The 21,391-nt window shown below is 42.8% G+C and overlaps 1 protein-coding gene across 2 annotated transcripts; it reads left to right on the top strand.

The window, feature by feature from the left end:
• Positions 1-51: 51 nt before the first annotated feature.
• On the top strand, positions 52-14,274 carry MOSPD1 (motile sperm domain containing 1). Of its 2 annotated transcripts, XM_055727168.1 has the most exons (7): positions 52-186; positions 5,484-5,740; positions 5,921-5,996; positions 9,209-9,435; positions 11,384-11,545; positions 12,122-12,225; positions 13,736-14,274. In XM_055727168.1, exons 2-6 carry the CDS (start codon positions 5,587-5,589, stop codon positions 12,199-12,201), a joined length of 699 nt encoding a protein of 232 aa, XP_055583143.1. In that variant the 5' UTR covers positions 52-186; positions 5,484-5,586; the 3' UTR covers positions 12,202-12,225; positions 13,736-14,274. The 2 variants fall into 2 exon arrangements, with proteins under 2 accessions (XP_055583143.1, XP_055583144.1); XM_055727169.1 differs by lacking the exon at positions 12,122-12,225.
• The last annotated feature ends 7,117 nt before the right edge of the window (positions 14,275-21,391 follow it).

Raw genomic sequence — 21,391 nt, 5'->3', positions numbered from 1 at the left:
GGCGGGCGAGGGGCGGGGCGCCGGCACATCTCGCGATAGCTGGCCGGCCGGCCGGCGGCGGACGGTAGCGGGTCCGCCGCGATCCCGGCAGCCATAGCGACGACGCTACCTGCAGTGACGGGAGCAGGCGGGGGGGGGCGGACAAAGGGGGCGCCGCGCGAGCCCGCAGCCAGCGGCCCCGGAGGGGTGAGTTCGGGCCCGCGGCGTCGGGCGACACCCCCGGGCTGGGGCGCGGGGCGGAGGAGCGGCACCCTGGGCGTGAGGCGGCGCCGGGCCCGGCAGCAGCGGCTCTGGCCGGCCGGGCCCCCCTCCCCTCCCCTTCCTTGCGGTGGGGAGCGCGGAGCTTTGCCCCGGCAGCTCCGGCCGTGTGGGCCGGGGTGGGGGCGCTGGTGGCGCCGCGGCCCTTCCCCTCGGCGGCGCCGTCGTGAGGAGGGAGGAGGGGGCGGCGGCCGCGCTGCCAGGCCCCGGCGCCGCCTGCCCGGCCTGGCCCCTCGCACCCGCGGCGGGGAGCGGGGCAGCAGGGCAGCGGGGTCCAGGCGCTCCCACCGGAGCCGGGGGGTGCGGGCCGGCCGGTGCGGGGCCGGGGCTCGCCGGAGCTGGCTCCGAGCTGCCGGTGGGGAACGGGGCGGGACGGGGCCGGTGCTGGCAGCGCGCTCGTCACGGGCAGGGCAGGCTGCGGGGAGAGGCCGTTAGCGCGCAGATACCTCAGCCTTTATCTCTGCTGCTCCTTGTTGGAAAACAAAGAGGGTCAATTAAGTGTGTGCGGTTATTGCTGGTTCCCCTGCCTTCGGCAGGTGCGCTGGGAGGGCCGGTCGGGGTGCCTTTCTTCTCCGCTCGCCGGGGAAAGGGGCGTTTGCTGTCAGTCTGTGGCACCTCGGCATTGGGGCAGAGTATTTGAGCCTGGCCTGGGATAGGGGGACAGGCCACGTAGCGCTAATGAGCACTAATACACGTTTAAAAACGAGTTGGGTTTAATGCATCAAACACGACCTGAAAGTGAGAAAACTGAGACTAAAGTAGGTGTGCCCTTGAAAGCCTTCCATAGGGTTCTGATCCGTTCTACTATACGGCTCAGAAGAAGCAACGCGTAGCTGTTATTTCATATTTCCCTGCTTTCACATGTCTCTTTAGTTGCATTTGAATAATGTTTTTTGCTACTGTCACCTTTTCAGTATCTGAAAAAGTAAAGGAAATAAGTAATGAGGTCCTGGTAAATTTTGCTGTCAGTATCAGCATGATTGATGCATGTTGTAGTCATCTGTGCTAATAGGTAACGCTTTGAGACTATTTCATTTTACAGCATACTGGAGACTGTTACTAATTACGTTTCCCATCACCCTGCAAAGAGGTAAACGGTAGCATATTTTGGCCCAGGCTTTGCAAAGTGTCAGAGTGGTTCTGCCAGTTTAAATGTGACTATCCGCCTACTTAAATGCTTTGCGGAATATGTGCCTTCATAGATTAGCAAATTGAGGTGAGGTTAACCAACTTGCTCAAGGTCATGGAGTGTCGGTGACAGAGTTAGCAAAAATGGAATCCAGCCATTCTGGCTCCTGGGTCTGTGCTCTAATCATTGGATGACTCTCCCAAATAATTGCAGGTAGTTTAAACATTGGTTTGCGTCAGTGCATGTTAAGGCCTTCAAAAACTTCTGGAGAAACAGAATGTTAATAGATCTGCTTTGGATTCTATGTCATATTTACACGTAGCTCAACTTGACATAGGAGGGAATTTTGAAGAAGGTTTTGGCTTGTTTTGTAAATATGCGCTCAAAAGGCATGAGTTTTATTGAGCAGATAGTGTAGAAGACCTTATTGGGTAGAATCAGAGGGTAGATCATGAGATCTAACAAAGATAGATTACACTGCAATGAGACAATTTTTAAAAGGAGGATGTGGAGGCTATGACTGTAAAGAGGTTATCTTCTGAATAAAGTGTTTACCAGATGACATTCTGTAGAGTTATTTGTAGTCATTAGGAAAAAAACCCAACCAACAAATGCACTCAGAAGCCATGGCGATAAGGCTGTTGGAAGTTACAATGGGAACAAAAAACTTCCTGACTTGATTTATTTTTTCAGCAGATACTTGTTAAGTAAAAACAAATCACAAATGGTGTTATTTCAGGTCCTAGAGAGAAGATACGTTTCACTTCATGTTTTTCTCTGTCAAGTTTAAATTTATGAGGAAAGGGATTTCAAAGGAAAAACTGGCAGATCTGTCCTATTGTGACACCAGCAGTATATATTTAGTAACTTCAGGGAGGAGAGATCCTTATTGTGCTAAAAAAAAAAATCAGTGACAATTGTTTGTCTGGACTTCAAAGAGCGTTGGAAAGCAAGCTGGCATTGTTCAGGTGTTGTACTTTGGCCCATGTCCAGTAACGAGCATTACATTTGACAGATTCCTGCACCTGCAGGGAGTTTCGTTGGCAGTACTAGGAGAAACCCATCTGTGCAGCGTAGGTCACAGAATCGAGACCACAGATCTCAGTTTTGTATGGGTTGGTTTGTGCTTACCTTTATGTTCTGCAAGTAATCACGGTGACTTGGCTACAAAATGCAGCGATTGTTGTGAGGATCTGCTGAGCTACAGCGCAGAAGAGCAGCAGCCAAGTTTCTTTTAAATGAACTGGCTGGGGTGCCAAAGGCAGCCAGCTGCGTAGCTTTATTCTGAACATGAGTGCTGCTTTAGGGTTCATCTGCGCAGAGAAGTTGTGATGAGACAGGCTTTCTCTGAAAGTCTTTGCAGTTTCTTGGTGATGAGTGCTGTATGAAAGGTATGCTGTTGTTAATACTAAACCGTCAAATCTTCCCAGCATATGTACAGTTTATAATGCAGTCTTTGGGAAGAGCGCTTCTGCTGATGTTACTTGGGGAGATATCCCAGCGCTGTGACTTTTAAGCCAAAGTGATGGTCTTAAAAAGGATGCTGGTTGCTTGCTTAGAAATCCAGACATTTATATCCTGAATGACGCTGCTGTGTCAGCAAACGTGTCTATTATAAGTCTGGGTTTGCCAGATTTTACTTTTGCCAGTTTGGGCGGTACCTTCTTATCCAGCCAAGTTAAATAAGAAAAGGAAGCAATAACGGGATATACTTTTTTAAGATTGGTGGCTTTCCGCCTGCAAGTTGTGGAATCCTGGAAGGTTTATGCACTGTGTTTTTAATGGCTGCATAAGAAAAATGAGCCTGTTGATAGGCTTTAGTGATCTATACCTCCACTGTTGTTGTGATTTGTGGGGTTTTGGACACCTAAACACCTGGCTGAGCTGAAGAAACTGGAGTTGTGATATGATGACAAGAATCGGAATGAAACATGTGCAGTTATTAAATAAAAAACTAAAGCATTGAAATAATATTATTATACAATTTTTTAAAAAAATATTACATATAGTCACTTAAATATATAGCAGTAGTTTGCTATTGGGTGTACAGTAGTTTAAAACACTTATTAGGAAAAAACCAACCTGTTAATTTCAAAGATTGCCTCTATTTCTATTGTGCATAATGTATGCAGTATAGATATGCATAAGGACCAAAGATTCTCACATATGCTTACTGTATACTGCAACGAGCTAACTTTTGGGGACCTCCCCCTTCAAAAAAAACCACCCAAAACCCAACAACAACAAAAAAAGACCCAAAACAGACACCTTCACCCATCTGCCTATGAGAAGTTTCAGAGTAAGTAATTTTGTATTGCTGTGAGCTGGCAGGCTTTCCACATTAGTTCTTCATATAGCCTTAACATATTTGAATGGAACAATGAATCTCACTTTGCAATAGTACATTAAGTTGTTAAAGTAATGATACGTACACTTGCTGCATGAAGTGATTCCAGAGTTTAATTCTTCTGAAACAAAAGGGATCCACCAAAATTCTAAGCAGCACTTGGAACCCAAGTGGCCACCTACAGAGCTTTTTTTTTAGACTCTTAATAAGGTAGCAGGACATCAACTTGGAACACTATCTTTGGGGATTTGTTTTCAGAATATTATTAGTAGCATTTCAGTGCAGTGGAAACAAACCTGTGCTCTGAAAAGAAACTGGATCTTGGGAAAAGACATTCCAGTGAGAGCCATGAATTTAAATTCTACAGGGATGATTTGCTATTTAAAAAAAAAACATGTAAATTTAGAAGCTTAGTTTGTGAGTAAGAATCAGAACCTGTAAATCTGAAGATATGACAGATATACTCAAGTAAACACCTAAACCTGTCTCATATTTCAAGGATGAAACACATAGCTGGTGCTTGGAAACATGAATATCATGATGTTTAGAATGCAAAAATAAGCATTTGGTTTTGATTGTTCACGATGAGGTTATTCACTGCTGGGAAGTCCGGAGACTACATTTCATAAGGTGCAACCAGATCAGTTTATTAGACGGGAGAAGAGCTGAAATGGACCTTGTTTTATAAAACTTCAATGGAGGTGGAAATGACAGCTGATGAGTCAGTAGGAACCTTTTGTTCTTCTAATATTTTCTACTATACAATAAAGTTAAACCTCAAAGGACACTTTCAGTTTGATAATTAACCTATAGGAGCTACAGTAAAATATGACGTTCTTTGGGGACAGATATGTAGCTGTTTCGCTTTGTTCTGTCTGTAGTGTGTAAAGTCAATGGTATGTGTGCTGAGGAGTCTGGCTTTAATTTTATTTTATGAATTACATTTGGGATTGTTGCTTAGTTGGGTCATGGGTTCTGGTTTAATTCTGGAATGTCACTCAAAATAAAACAAAACTGTAGGGATGGCAGAGGGAGAATTACAATGGTAATACTTTGGTTAGAGGCAGTGGTGGTAGAAGACCTGTCTTATTTTTTAATCAAATAGTAAATCCCAAATCTGTTTGGTGTTATTCATCCCAGTTACTTTTCAGTTGGTTGCCTGTAACTACCATGCAGTTGTAACAAGAGTTTAGTTTAAGCAAGGCGTGAGGGTGTTTCCCATTCTTTTGTTCTGAATCTCTGGGATTTGACATACCTCAGTGGCTGTGTGAGCAGATACCTAAGTTGTTACACCTCATCCGGGAAGGTCACCACTGCAGAAGGATTCCTGCCTAAGCAGTGACTACTGCTGCCTTACATCTTTGTGTTCCCTCATTTCTGCTCTGTTTCTTCTCGCGTGTTAGTGTCCTGAGGACAGGATGGGATATCTTTTTTGTTGTCGTTGTTTGGTTTGTGTTGCAAAGACCCAGCATAAGCAACCTTAGTTGTGGACTGGGACCCCAAAATGCTGCCGCAATACTTTGAAGAAGTGCTTATCCATTTATTTTATAGCAGTTTGTTAAATAGGTGGAAACTGGATGCAAAAATTTTTTCTATTTCCGTATTTTTCAAGGAACTTAAATAGAGGTGGATTCATAACCAGGCATCGCATTTTTGTATTTTCACACCTTTGTTGACTGCCTCAGTTTAGTATAGACTTATGGAAATAATCTTCTTGCCTTTTCTCTTTTTTCCCCTTTTTTCCTTTAGAATTGCCAAAATGCTTTGGAATTCTTAAACGATTCAAAAACTGAAGTCTCTGAGGATACAAAATCATAAGAACACAAGAAGCAGCAAGGAGGATTCAGTGCCAATGCAGCAACAAAAAAGACAGCCAGAGTTAGTGGAAGGAAATCTTCCTGTTTTTGTTTTTCCTACAGAACTTATATTTTATGCAGATGACCAGTCAACACACAAGCAGGTGTTGACTCTATATAACCCCTATGAGTTTGCCTTAAAATTCAAAGGTGGGTTTCTTAGGTTAAGTTCTATTTAAGGGTCAGTTGGTGCTCTTGAACAGTCCAATTATAATTCATGTAACAAATCATATTTGTGACAAAACCAAACTCGTGTCTTTACATGTATCTGTTGAAGTTGGTGAGGTATTAGTTCATGATTTGTTACCACAACTGTCCTTTTCGTTACAGTTCTTTGTACAACTCCAAATAAATACGCAGTGGTTGATGCTACTGGTGCAGTGAAGCCGCAGTGCTGTGTTGATATGTAAGTAAAAGTTGGTTGTCGGTGGTTTTTTTTCTAATGTAAAACATCTGATTATCATAATTTCTTTTATTATTTAAGAGGTAAATGACAGCACGCAGAGTATAAACTATGTTGGATAAAGATACAATATTTTCTTAATCTTCTGTGTTCTTGTGGCCATCTGGTCTTGGCTGTTCTTTCGCTCTAGGGCAGAGGTGTTACAATGTTGGAGGTAGTTCCTTCTTTAATTTGTCTTTAGGCAAAATAAAATGCTACTAAATGCACCTGTAGTATAGTATGTAAACCAGCAGTGAGAGTAATGTGAGCCTCTTCTGAGTACTTCTTTGTACAAGATAAATAACAAGAAAAGCAAGACCCCCAGGGTTGAGATTTCTTTGTGAGAAGTGTTTGTTTGCAGATTGGCAAAATGAAAATGTGCGCAGTCCTACTGAGCACATTTTCCTGGGCCACATTTAATAAAGGTACTTTTGTCTACCTTTCACCCTGGGTGCTGCACTCCCGTTCTTGGATCTCTCAGTCTCCCCTTTACTTGTTTCTCCTGTCAGGTCCCAACTCAGTAACAGAGAAAATAAGAAAGCCAGTTAAGTAACCACAGCAATGTACAGGGTCTGTAGGCTGTTATAATTCAATGTAGAGTAGGTATTTAGGCTAAAATAGACCAACTTTTTTCATCTTCCATTTGCCATGTTATTTCTGTGCTGATGTACAGATAAAGAAAGTATGAAGTACCTAAAAGTGCAGACTGAGCTTTCTGAATAGAAATTTGCAAACTGTAAAACACCTTCTGGAATCTGTAGCTAACAAATGGTCATATACAAAACACTCCACTGCTGAATGATCCGTCTTTTGTTAGATAAATAAAGCAGTGCTTGGGAATGGCTCTTCCCTGTAGGCTGTTTTCCTTAGGTGTAATTTGGAAGATGCCAAGGACTCGCCAAATAAAAGGGAAGTTTAAAACGTGGAACTGAAAAGTTTAAATGGGCAGGGGCAACAATCCTAAAAATGGAACAAAACAGGTTAGAATATACCGGTGTATCAGTGAAGATTCCAGTCTTTAGCAGACATTTACACAAGCTTGATTACATGTGGTTAATTTTAAACAAATGTCTTTTGTTAAATAAAAAGATAAGACATATGCGTGTTTCCAAGGCAGTTTTTTTGTGTGGTAAAAACTCCCATCCCATTCCAACAGTTGCTGTCTAAGGGCAGTGTTTACTGCTAGGATATGAGCAGTACTATGCAAGTATGGCCATTTGCCAGATAAACAGATATTCTACAGAGCTTCCAATTATGCAATGGTCTCTAAAAAGTAACAGGAGAATGTATCTGTTTATAAGGGTCTGCAAAAAATATCTCTTTGCTTGGCAGCAGATGCATGTTCTCATAGCACAGTGTTATGTAAAGATTCTGTTTAGTTTGGTAGTTAGTGCCCTGGTACTAAGAGTAGAAACAAAAATTTAAAAGGAAGTGTTAAAGGAAGAAATAAAAGAGTTGAGTCTGCTGTTCTGATGTGCTGAGAGTTGTATGTATTAGGATTGGCAGGGGAGGAAGCCTTTTGTTTTAGTGAAGGCAGTTGCCCAGCCAACACCCAGCTTCCTGAAAGCCTGTCATAAGCACGCTCTTGCCTCTGAAGTGACTTAAAACTCTGTACATTCCTGCAGCCTTTTTGCTTGGGGGTTGACTTAGTCTCTGTTTCCTTGCTGAACAGTCTATTCAGACTAGATACTGGTTACAAACACTGGCTGTATTAATAATTGTAGGTATCTTGATGTGATACAGTTCCTTTAACTGAAGACTGAAACACAAAACGTGTTTCTTGAAGCGTTTAAATGTATATATTATCACAAAGTTAGGTTTCTTGAAGCAATTTTGAGACTACTATCCTGTATCACTAAGGGTAGAACCATTTTTTTTCCCCTCTTGAAGCCAAACTTCTTGAAGCCAAATCACTGATATGTAGGTATTTTTCTAACCTAAGATTGTTACCTTAGAAATTTAAAATAGCCTTTCACAGAAGTTTTCCACTTTGGAAAAATAATTAAAATCCATATTAACCCTAAGAGCTGATATGACTTCAGAACCTAAATGTTACAGCTTTTTAATACTAGATACGTATTTTCGAAATGAATCGTAAACGTAGAGATGAGGTAGTTGAGCAGAGCACTGCTTAGAGGTCTGTATTGCCTTTGATCAGTGCTATTTTAAAACCGTGCCTTTTGTAGGTCCAACATATAATTTTTCCCACAAAATGCCATAAAACTAGGAGGAGTGCAACAACTATCACCCTGTTTTACTGTTGAAGCCACCTTGGTCCATGTATTCAAAACAGTAGAGCGAGAGTGGTTGCTGGACAGTGAGAAGGTTTACCAAGAAAATAACTGACTCATAGCTATAACTCGGATGTCTACACTGCATTCTGAGTTGTGATTGCAGCTTGTGTAGCTACACCCGGTAGCTAGTCAAGTATCTGCAGCATCATGTATTTCAGTGACGGCTACAAAACATGCTCAAGGTAGCTAGATTGATGAGCAAAGCTGTGACGGCACAGAGCTCTGCTGTTGATATCCAGGTTTATTTCACCGAGGACAGATAAGAAATGTTTGTGTAGATACACAGGCGTCAACATGCTCTTAATGGTGGGCCTCTGACTGTAAAAATCCCTTTAAATCTAGCTGAATCCTGTCTGTAAAGTGAATGAGTTTTGCTTCTGAGAAAGTATAATTATAAAGCTTGGAGCCTGGTTTCCTCAAAAAGCTAGACTTGTGCCATCACCTATCCAAGTGGTTGGCAGTCCTACTTTCCTTCTTTCCTTCCCTGTCCAGTCCAGTCCCCCCATACCTTTTAAAATCATTGGCCAGCGTCAAACAACTTTGATAAAGGAGAAGGGGGGTTTCGTGCAATTTGGCAGCTAGGCCTCAGATCAAGGCAAAGGTGTGCCTGAGGTAAAGAATTAACTGTTCTTTTTGGCCAGCCAATTGGAGAATATAGATTTGGGAACCAGAACAGACGTAAGGAGGGAGGAGGGAGAAAGAAAGAAAGCAAGACCAAATCTTAAAGAACATTGAGTGATGGAGGAGGTAATGGGGATCTGGACTGTCGCAGTCTGTCTGGGTGGGGGGTCAGAGGGGAAACATTGGGCTGCAGGATGTAAATCCATAGGAGACATGCTTCTTGTTAGTTCCTCTGTTTGAAAATGCTGTTTTCCTCTGCAGTGTGATTCGTCACAGAGATGTTCGGGCTTCTTACTATGGTGTGATAGATAAATTCCGTCTACAAGTGTCTGAGCAGAGCCAGAGGAAGGCATTAGGGAAAAAGGAGATTATTGCTACTCTACTTCCGTCTGCAAAGGAACAGCAACAACAAAAGGAAGAGGAGGAAAAACGAATAAAAGAACACCTGGCTGAAAGTGTCTTTTTCGAGCAGACTTTGTGTCAACCAGGTAGCTGAAATCTTTTACCCCTCCTGTCTTCTGAATCGGTTATGAACAGCTCAAGTGACTAGAAAGACTAGATTAAAATAAACTGTAAAATAATTATTTTTACTTAGCTGTAAGACTGCTGTCTTTATCACTGGGGGATCCCAAGAACCCAAACTATGGCTGTGCTGCTTATGCTGGCTTGATTAATTAAGACCCTTTGCTGCCCCATGTTTACATGTCATACCTTGGAGAGTACCTCCTCTGTTCCTCTGGTGCAGAAGTTCTGTTACAGCCAGTGCGAATTTATCTGCAAAAGGTTGGTAGTTATTTTTTCCCCTGGGTTTTTTCAGAACATATGCCCCTTCTGAGTTTGTTCCAAACCCTTAATCCTCCATTTCCTGATGAGCAGGAAATAGTGCCAAAACATCTTCTAAAGTGCTCCTTGTTCTGAGCCATCTCCTTTGTCTGTCTCACAAGTACAGAAAAGCACAGTCGCTAGCTGAAAACTCTTTGCATCTTTCATATGTGAGGAAGTGAATCAACAGTCTTGGGGAAAACCTGGACCAAATTGTTAAACTGAAGTGGTAGAGGGAGATACAAAAAATACCAAGTTTTACCAGAACTGAATGTAAACTAATTCTTGACTTGACAGTCTACGTTCTTGTTACTTCTGCTGATTTATACTGTAATATTCTTGCCGCTGTTTTATTTTTCATGACAAGAACAAAATCAGTTCCAGAAAATAGATGAAACTGCTTGAGAGCGTTCCTCCTGTTAAAGCCAAACTGTTCCACTATGTTTATACATAGTTTGTTGACTGGTGAAACACCTTTTACTAAAAAAAAAAAAACCCCAAACCCTCAAGAACAGGTATTACTAGGCTACATGGTTAAAGCAAACCTACAAAGATCTCTGGGTTCAGGGAACAAAATGTACTATGATAGTTGTTCCGGTAAGAGGGTTTGAACTGTCCTGAACAATCTGATACTGGTCTTCATCCAGATGCTATTTCTCTGCTTAAAACCTTGTTGACTACACTGTATTGCTTGCTTACAGAAAAACAGTAAACAAAGCAACTACAGTCTTTGCATATAACCTGCAGCCTAAAAATAACAGATTTATGGAATTGAAATAGGACACATATTGCTAGTCACTGAGGATAGAAAAACTTTGTAAGAACATTGGCTAATTTCCAGTGGGTCTTAAGAATTTGGTTAGAGGTATTCAACTACCATGTTAACAGCTCTTTTCAAAGATTACAGTGTGCCTTTGAGCAGGTTCCAGCTATTAAGCTGCAGTGCGATAAAAAGCATGAAGGACAGTTCATCTGTAGTTTGCAATTCCTTATTTTGGTGATACTTGACTGTCAAAGTGGTTCGTTCTCAGAGGTTTTAAAGTAAAATTCAAATATTACTGATTTGTGGCATGTAAACTGGTTCTGGCAGGTGCAGCCCTTAAATCCTCTAAAGAAATGAGGGGAACTCATCTGGCCCAAGAACCTGTGCTCTTGCTATAGCCAAGTTTTGTTCTGGAGGCGTAAGCAGTTGTCTGCCTGTGCAGCTCTTTAGGTGCTCTTTCCCAATTGATTACTAATCACTGAAGGGAAATGTCAAGGAGTGGAGTCAGGCCGCATGGTGAAACCTGAAGTGCAGCTGAAACATCCAGCTGTCATGAGTGTGTCTGTATAGCTGCTGGGCCTGGCTGGCTCTGTTCCCCCAGACGGGAGAGGTTTGGGAAGTCACGTAAAAACAATTCCCAGCATCACACCAGGCAGCAGCCTTCTCCACTGCAAAAGGCAGAAGCTTCAGAAGGGTGGCTTGAAGAGTTGTTTTCCACCCCCTCCAAACTCCAAAGGAAAAAGAAAATCTGAGGATATTGCAGCTCCATTGCACTGCAAGTATTTTTGCAGAATCTATAACACTTCTATTGGTTAGGTGTTCCTTACAGTTGGTACTGTCTTGTTTTTCAGAAAACAGAACTGCCTCGTCGGGACCTAGTTTACTAACAGTCTTCCTAGGAATAGTGTGTATTGCAGCACTAATGCTACCTACATTGGGGGAAATGGAATCCCTGGTGCCTCTCTACCTCCACTTAAGTGTGAATCAAAAGTTAGTAGCTGCTTATGTTTTAGGTAAGTATTTGGGATTTTGTAAATGTTTTCTTGCAACTTCTGTGATTTGGGAAACTTCTGTGTTTGCCAGTGGCTCCAGGAAACTTGATGGAGACAAAGCACCACGTTACATTCTGGTTTACATCTCCACTTATATTTTAACTTGCAGCCATAGTGACATCAGGGTAAATCAGTTATCGTAAGTGTTTTAGACTAGAGTTTAGTTGGTATTATATACAGGCCCCTACATGTTAATTTCACCTTCATTTGATGACTGGCCAACTGTAGTCATCTGCCAACAACACTGAATGGAATGTGCTCTTTCTTATTCTTATGTTGAAACAGAGAGTTACTCTCCTGCAGAACCTAGATCTCTTTTGTTTTGTTACTCTCTCCAACCCAGGTGAGCTGGCCTGAAAGGCTCCATTCACTACCTGCCTGATAAGCAGTTGAAATGTGTGGAAATAAGTTGTTGTAAACCCTAAGAGACCACTACCATCCACAGTTCTTCCTGATGTGTAACTTGCTCCTCAATTAGCAAACGTAGAGAAGTTGCACATTTTACTTGTTATGACTATTTTCCTGTAACTATTTCAGATTTGAAGAACAGTCACACTAAACTCAGTTCTCCTGTCCCACTACCTGGCAGAAATGAGGATTTAAAGGAAACGAGCTAGGCAGCTTCAAACTGATAGCTAGAGGTGAGGTAGTGATGGGAAAAGATGCAAGTTCTTGATGGTTAACACGCACACTCCCTTGACTGATTGACTCCTGCAAGTCAGTCTGCTGAAATGGTTTGAAAACTGACTTGTTGCTCTTTGCCTGAGCTGATGGTGATGTATTTTCAGATCAGGACCTTGCAGTAATCCTTGCTTGGTGTTTGTCTCTAGTTTTGGAGATTACTTCAGTTTCTGCTGGTGCCAGCTGTAGTATTAAGTCATTTGACTTCATACACTTGCAACAACTTAACCTGTTCCTCTGGTAGCAGCGGTTTTAGTGTTCATGAAAGATCATTCTGTGTGCAACTCTTGCAGAAAGCTGATTGCTCTTGAGAAGAAACCAACTGGGCACACTTGACAGTTGAGGAGTATTTGCTTTACAGACATGAGTCAAACCCTTTATTGCCGGAAAGCCCCTGTACAAGTGGTGTAGGCTGTCCTGTAGCACCTTCCAGAAGCCTCTGTTACTACTCTACAATGATTTAGATAATCCAAGCTAAGGCCTACAGCAGTTGTGGCAGTACTGATTGTCTAAGCTTAGATAAATACATATATATACATACACATATATAAAAAATTATATTAATCATAATATTTTAAATATATATAAAATAGCTAAGCTCTCTGCAGTGAAAGGCTGCTATATTGACGTCATCTGAGCCTGCAAGAAAGTTAGATTGCCTAAGAACAGATAAACTACTATTTTGGTGTTATGTAAGGTTGGAATTGAGGGAGCCCGAATGTTTTTCTGTATGCCTTCTTGCTTTCTGCCATGTAACTTATGGCTAAAGAACTTGCAGATTTGCACTGTATCAGCACATAATTAAAGTGAACTTTCAGCGAGTTATGAGTAGGTTTATTAGCCCCACATTTCCTGCTTTCATCTGTTTTTAATTGTTTTTAACCTCTATCAGAGCAGTTCTTTTTTTCTTCCTCCCTCTTTAAAGGTCGTCACAAAGGCTCTGTAGAAAGCTCCCTGTGCAGACTGACAAGGAAGCCTAACATCTTTGTCTAAAACTAATCTTTGATCAGTTATTCTGCACAGAGCAGGAACAAAAATGTCTTGGAGCCTTGAGCTAATCTGCCTTACTGATGATTCAGCATGCGAGTTACACTGCCCATAACTAGCCCCCACGAAAACGGGTGGCTTGTGTGCTAGCGTTACACTTACGTAAGTTAAAATCTTAACGTTAAGATTTTCCAGTAGTGAGATCAGTAATTGTCTGGAGTATTTATAGCTGCTTTGGCATTTAGTTACTAGATATACTGCCACTTCAGTGCAGTTTGGTTTGGTTTTTTTCCCCCCCTTTTTTACACAGTTTTTGACTACATCAACATTTGGAGCAATACTTCTAGTATTTAAGTGAAGCGTATATATAAACTCATTCTGCATGTATTTATGCACTGGCCTGTGACAGGGTAAACTGAATTTTAAATATTTTATTAAGTGAAATTAAAGCGTTGTGTTTAGTTCTTAATTCTTGTCTTTCAGGTCTCATCACCATGGTTATTTTGAGAACATGAGCAATGAGTTAATAGGATGTCAAACACCTTACTGTATATTCACATCATGAATGTGGACTGCCTTTTACTCCCATTTGGCTCATTAAGATGCTAGCAAAACTGTTCAGTGATTTAAGATACCTTCAGAAGTGTAATATATTTTAACTATGTATAATAAATGAAAGACTCAAAGCACTTTTCGGTGCTTCTGTAACAGACAGCTATGAAATGTTCAGTGATACCTGTGAAAATAATTTGAAAAACTTTTATATCTACGCCTACTGTAAAAAATCCTTATTAAAGCAACATTTGTTATTTTTAGTCTATGTTCACATCAGTGCGTGATCACTACAAAAGCAAACTGTCTTATGTAAAATGTTCATTTGGTTTGTGGTTGTACATGCTGAGGCTGGTGCATAACACTTCTGTATACATACCAGAAGGATGAGAGTCATGACTAATCATTGAAGAAAATTAAAAATTCCATCAGTGAAACTATGAAATAAACCATGAATTTTAGGTGAAGAATTAACTCTCAAAATTCCTTACTTCATTATTTCCGATGTAGCATTGAGTGCTCGTTTTCTTACCTGGGGAAGTAATTTCTGCAACAGCCATTTTGTATCACAACTGTAGACAATAAAACCAAGTTCTGTAATCAGATCCTTTCATTTCTTAGGGATGCATGCAATATGTGAATTAAGTGGCAGTAACAGAAGTTGCACTCACGCTGCACACTAACACAAAATTCACCATTTTTATGATTTTAGAGACCAAACTCAGTACAGCAACACAGGCATTCCTTGACACCATCCCTTCACCCCCAGCTAAGGTAGGGGATTTCCTTTGTATCAGAAACTCCTGCTCAAATGCCATTTTTAACTTTAGGTGAATATTTGTCTTGTTTCATATAGTAAGTATTTCCTTTCATTTGACATTTCACTGTCAAGATGTTAAGTTTAAAAATATTTCTGCTGAAGGGGCACTATTAATGCATTTGATTCATACATGCAAATCTTTGTTTATAAGAAGTCTATAATATGCTCTGATCTGTATAAAAAACACATTTTGGAAATTAAACCTCCTTTCCCCCTGCATGTTATGGGTCGCTTTTCTGCTTATATGTGGAAGTACAAAGAAACCATGCAGGTAACAGTGTTGCTTTAAAAAAAAAAAAAAAAAGGTTGAATTCCAGTTGTTAATCACTACATTTTTTTCTTATATATAAGACAAGTAAGTTTTTAAAGGACAATAAAATGTTGCTTCAGCTTGATTCTCAGAAGAACCGAAATTGTGTCATCTATCAGTGTCAGATGATAAAGAAGAGTCAAACATTAACATGCATTAAAAAAAAAAAAAAGTTATTAAGTGGTTTGAGAACGTTGTGTCCCAGAGCGGTGCTGCAGACACAGCACTTGCCTCCAAACACTGAGATCGTATTTTTTTTGGGGTGACGGTGTTTTCCTACCACTGCGGAGCTGCATTCTTGTAGTTTCTCTGTTAGGTACCTACGCTGTCAGTTCTGGTTTCCACGAGGCCGTTGAACCTGCTGCTTCTTGAGGAAGGGGAGGGAGCTAAAACCACCCCATGGTACATCAGCCTGGCTGTTAACAAGATATGTATTCAAGTGATTTAAAAAAACCCTGAACCACGAAACACACCCAAACCCACCTTTTTTTGCCCCATATCCTAGAGTTCTAGTCATGGGCTAGGATCATGTTTTCCCAGGCACTTGCAGAAGTACAGAAGAGAGAGAAGCCCACGTGTAAGAACCCGGAGTTGCTACAACCAATCCTGACACCTGCAGCCGCCTTGGTCCTGCAGGACAGGGCACGCACCAGCCTTGAGCAGGGAGATTACAGCCAACAGAGACCCTGCCTGCCAGCATTCGGTCTCAAGGAAGTTAAGAGGTGATTGGTTTAGAGAAACATCTTGACCAAAGAAATTGGTAACAAAAAGTTATCGGCACCTAAAACATTGGACCATGTCTTTTCCAAGGGCATGCAAGGAGCAATACACCGATAAGAAAGATTAAATGCACAGTGTAACTCAGCAAATGCAGATAAAACTGGTGCTTGGGCAAAGTAAGCATGACAAATGTGAATTTTGACTTCTTTCTGCTCCAGGGAGATTACAGCACACTGTGTAATCACAGATTTATTCCAGTTTGGGGAGAATGAGACCTGAGGACAGTGTCGGTTCAGCACTGCAAGGGGAATATATCAAATCATGTTACGGTACGGGCACAGGGAGACAATTTTACCAGGTGGACATGGAAGATTTACAAGATAATTCTGATACATAATATGTATATATACACGCACACATCTCTAGTACTTCATAGGGTTATGGAGAACACCGAATGCCTTTGGAAATAAGACCTGAGACAGTGAATATGCCTCCTCTTAAAAACACCAGGAAAAACAGTTAAGCCTTCACGTCATTTCCCATTCCTGACTCTTTAAGACAAACAAAAGAGTCATTTCCTTGAAATGGAAAAGTATTTTCAGCAGACTGCTAGGAAGGCTTTAAGATCATCCAGCAGAAACAATTACCTTGTTTACCCAGCACTTGCTATGGCACCGGTATCTCAGGGGGGCAATGCCAGCAGGCAGGGGCTGGGACTGCTGCCGAGATCACCTTCACCAGCGTCACTCCGGGCAGCTGTGGGCTTGGTACGTGCTCTCATCTAGGTGTTTGCACTTGCCTGCCTCAGAAAACACTTGGACTTCCCTATTTTATCTAAAGGAGCAAATCACAGAACGCTTCAAACTGTAATAGACCCAATATAACTGTTTCAGAGCTCCAGGGATCATCAGTTTCCAAACTTTCTGATCATCAGTTCATTTCACAAGGGATGGCAGGGTATGGAGCCCCCCCAGGCTGGGGAGCGGGGGGGATCAGTCTCCCCTGGAGCTCACCTGCAGGCAGACCCGGTCCCTGCAAAGGGAAACGCTGAGCTGCTGCTGCCGCTGCTCAAGTGCCACAGGAAGGTAACCGAGGGGGCTGGCGGGGGCAACGGTCACCACGCGCCTTTAACCAGCTTTAACAGCAGCATCTGAGCTGCTTCTAGAGACACCCATGCACAGAGCCGTGCCTTCAGCAACGCAGCGGAGAAATCCTTCCTGGAATCAACTGGCTAAGAACTGTCAAAGCCAACTGTACAGTATTGCATTTTCTGTTCACACCTAAGTAGTATGTGATAACCAACAAGCCTCAACTGGAAAGAGGCTGCCAGATCAGTTTGGCAATAAATCACCGTATTTTAGCCCTCATTTGTCTGTATATGTAAAATACCTCGCTTTCCTCACAAATGCCAAGTTCCATCCTCCCTTTCCTTTGTCAGGAGCATGAATCTCGTGCTTCAGACCCACGTGCACTGGTATCTCATCCCACTGCTGGGGCCAGGCTACAGAAGGAAACTTGCCTGAGCCAGATCCAGGAATACTTTGTTTACAGGAAAAAAAGTTCTTGGGTGCCAAGCGATGCATGCTTCATAGGGCCCGTGGGGATCCAGGGCAACCTCAAAATTCAGGGACCAAGCTGTACGTGAGGTCTTAAACCCCAAACCTTAAATCACCTCCCTGCCAGGAGGGAGTTTGGGCTCTTGGGTCAGAGCAGCTCAGGTGCTTTCTTCACCCTCTGACCTTGTACGAGACCCTCCCGGGGGTCCTGTGAAACGGGGCACTTCCCTCCTCTCCGTAGTGCTATGGATGGCACCGTCTCCCACCGGAGCTGGAGGAGAAGGAGACGAAGGTAACGGTGCTGGCGCTGGGCTCCAGGTTCCCTGCAGGCGTAGCTTGCTGCCCGAGGAAATGAAACTACGGCTGAACCTGCTGGAGGAGAGCGGAGGGCACTGCTGCCCGCAGCAGATCGCCTGCTCAGCACTGCCACATAAGCCAGAAAACCCGGGGAAGCATCGCCACGCAGCCCGGCAAAAACCATTTAAAGATAACACATGGATAAATGAAAGGAGCCTGGAGAACCTCTGTATCCACAAAAAACGAGTGCTGGAGGAATGAACACAGGCAGGCAACACCGTAACAAGTAAAGCCAAGTAAGGGGATACACTCATTTTTCGGGTCTATTTTTGTCTTCTACAGAAGCTCTCTTCTGTATGCTAACTAGCTGTTTACTTTGGCTAACGAACTGTAGCTAATGCATATGAGCTCTTGAAAATTTGCAAAGCTTTAACCACGCTGACAATATAACGTGGCATTACGTGCAGGCAAAGGCAGGCACCTTGGTCCCTGAAACAGCAGAGACTCTGCAAAGGAATAATTTAGAGCACAACCATGACCACAGCAGCACAATCAAAGCAACAGAGGGTCTCCTGGCCCTGAGGAACAAGGCCCGCCTCGGTGACCAGCTCCCTGTGACACCTCAGTTGTGGAATATCAGCTCAGACACACGGAACTGCCGTCACCCTGATCCCTGCAGAACAGGAGATACCAAGGAACAAGATGCTTGATAAAACTCCTATCAAAGACAAGGAGTAAAAGAAAAACGAGTCTGTAACGGATCTTAAATCCACGTTAACGGTTTTTAAAAAAAACCAAACAGCAGAAGAATTAACAATACAATTTACAGTAGCAAAATAATGAAATATGAACAATAATGAAACGAGAGCATTCTTCTCCAGGAAACTGCAGATACTCTTGGTGGCTTTGAGGTATGAACAAGGTGGCATCAGACAAACAAGAAACCACCATCAAGAGATAAATAAAACTCTGCAGCAAGGCTCTGGAATCCCACATTCCATCAACATCACCAAAGCCATTAGCGCCTTTCCCTCAGGAATCTCCAAAATCAAACCTGACGGCTGAAGTGAACATGCTTCAAATGAAAGGATCCCGATTTACTTTTAGCAGGAAGTTTCTTTCAGCAATTTCAGTGCCACACAGCCCGATTTCAGCCAGCTTGAAAGACAACGCAGCACACTGTTTCGGTGCCACAAAACACCACGTACGATACACACATCACGCCTTTGATTTTTTCTCCACACAAGGGGAAAAAGCAAATCACGAGAACCATGTTTCCAGATTAGTACCTGCAGCAGAAAGTGCTCCTGCTTGAGCAGCTCTTCCTACTTAAGGTGGCATCCAGCAAAATTCTAAAGCTGACATCCAGCAAAATTCTAAACATTTACACACCATTATTAACCATGGAAGGAAGTCTTACATAGTGAGCATTTTCCAAGGCTCTTACAAAGCAAGTAAAAGAAGAAATTAAACAATCAGAAGAATTTAAAATTTGGTAAATGGCAGATTTGTCTGAGGAATCTTCATGAGATTCCTCCCCATGAGACTGGGGAAGCCTCACGGTTCCCTGGCACACAGGACAATGGGCACGAGGGCACGGAGAGCCCGTGTTTGCTTTTGGTTTGAATGCGCTCAGCTCCTCCCTCCTTGGAAATTTCTGTTCCCGAGCCAGTTACTGAAAGTCAGACAAGGTTATTCTCCTTCAGTTGTTTATTCCCCTCCCTCCTCTCTCATGCTTCTACCACAAAGCCCCGACAGGGGAAGCAATCTGCCTTTTGCTGCGTCTTTTAGGTGTAGGGCAGCTGCCTGGAGCCCGCTGTGACGAACGAAAGGCATCTCCGGACCGAGACCCAGGCTGGCTGGCAGCTGGCCTCAAGTTTATCATTAGGATGCTCGTACCAAATATAAACAAAATAGGAAGACTCTACTGTTACAGGTAAAGAAAAAACCAACAAACCATCATCCAAGACATACTTTTAGGGAACAGACTCCAAATAAAAAAACGTGAGGTGACAATTTTTCCATCTAGTTAGTGAAAAGGGCTCTTGCAAGCTCCCCTCTGTATCAGTAAGGTTTTAATTGTTGTACTGTAGCTGTAAACATTCATTTACATTTACAAATATTTTAACTTGGTGCTTCCAGGAGAAGAGGGATCAACTTAAACTCCGTCTGCCAGCTGGTGATGAGAGAGGTTGCTTAAAACAGGGTATGAAGAGCTCACACATTTTAATTACAGCTCCTGAAGCTCTCTATTTTAAGCAAACGAGTTACGACTCCGACATATGCACTAACGCAACAGCATAAAGTGAACATTTCTGAAACGCTAAAGAAATGCACAAGCTGTTCTGAGGCTGGAAAGTGGCTCCCGGAGCCCCAGAGGTCACTCCTGCCTTCAGTCACTTCCCTAGCAAACCCGCTCACCATAGCGGGGCCGGACTCACAAACACAGCACTAATATTAGAACCACAACACGCATTTATACATCACGGTATTTTGGTCTCACCAATACAACCCTTTGGAGACCTGTTTTGTTGGCACAGGCTGGAGATCACTTAGACTCAAGTTTTCTGAAGAAAGGTGAAAAGAACAAATTTAGGATTAAGTTCTTATGCTGATCTCGGGAGGATGTGGGCAGCCGTTCAGTTGAGTATTCGGATCGACTGGCTTGCTGGCGACACGCAGAAGACCCCAGCAAGTTAATCTGGCTGATGCACAGGCTCGTTTTTCCTGGCATTTGTACCTCTCTTCTAGCATGAAGTATCTATTCCTCTGCTAAATGCAGTAACCACCAAAGCGCTCATTCCAAAAATACAGTCCCCCGAGCACTGGCACGGTTATCGATGTTCCCTCAGCAAGTGTGTCATTCTGGAGAAGGTGGAAGGAAGAAAAACACCGATCAGTTGTCGAGGAAGACACACGGGCCCAAGACCTGGGTTAAATGCCAACAAACGCTACAGGATAGTTTTCAACCAGACCAGTCAAGTGCCGATCACAAGCACGACTGTGGCAGGGTGCCATCCGAGAGGAGTGGCAGAACCCCAGAAACAGCTGTATGCCCCGAAAGAGTCACAGAATAAAAAAAAAAAAATAAATTGTATGGTTATATATACTTATACTTTCAGAGATATGTACGTATATATAATCATAACACTTCCAATATGGCCTGAGACAAGAAAGCTGCCCATTTCTTCTCAGAGGAAGACAAAGGCATAGACACTTGTAACACAAACTCAGAGCAGTTAAGGAATGTGTTACGCAACAGTCCTGTAACCGTGACATCTAATCAAGCAATCAATCATGTGTAAATGGGGAATTAGCAAAATGGAGCTAGTACTAACAGTATGAGTTACCATGTGAGTACAGGGTTGATGATGCACTTTGTATAGCACCCTAACTCCCTGAATCCAGATATATTTTTTGAAGGGTAATATAGTTCCAGAATCTAGTATTTCATTTCAGTGGAAAAACCCCTGTACGTCTCCTGACTCCAGGACGCAAACCCACAGCTTCCCAATGACACGGATGGACAAGAAACCAAGGTGCCTTTTTCCACAAGTTCAAGGTGGTTTCTGCTTCGCAAAAGCAGGGGAAGGACCAACTGCAGACTTGTAACTGCTTCTCTCTCCCCCAACAGCATCAACTGCCCTGTTAAAGCAAGCCACAGAGACCCCCCATTTCTTCCCCAAGAGGTAAGAGCCCTGGTGCTGCCCACCAGCCAGCTGTAGCTTCTATCTTCCAAACTATCTCGCCACGACTTCCTCCAGGTATAAACTAGGGCCATGCTTAGCTACTAAAGGCTTCTGCAAATGTTTGGGTTTATTCTTCAATGTTCCCAGAGTTGTCACAGAACTTTAAGATAGCACTGCACTAGGAAAACAGAACAG

The sequence above is a fragment of the Falco cherrug genome, chromosome 15, assembly GCF_023634085.1.
Source record: "Falco cherrug isolate bFalChe1 chromosome 15, bFalChe1.pri, whole genome shotgun sequence".
Lineage (NCBI taxonomy): Eukaryota > Metazoa > Chordata > Aves > Falconiformes > Falconidae > Falco > Falco cherrug.
Note: the sequence above shows the minus strand (reverse complement) of the source record. Positions and strands in the feature narration are given on the sequence as shown.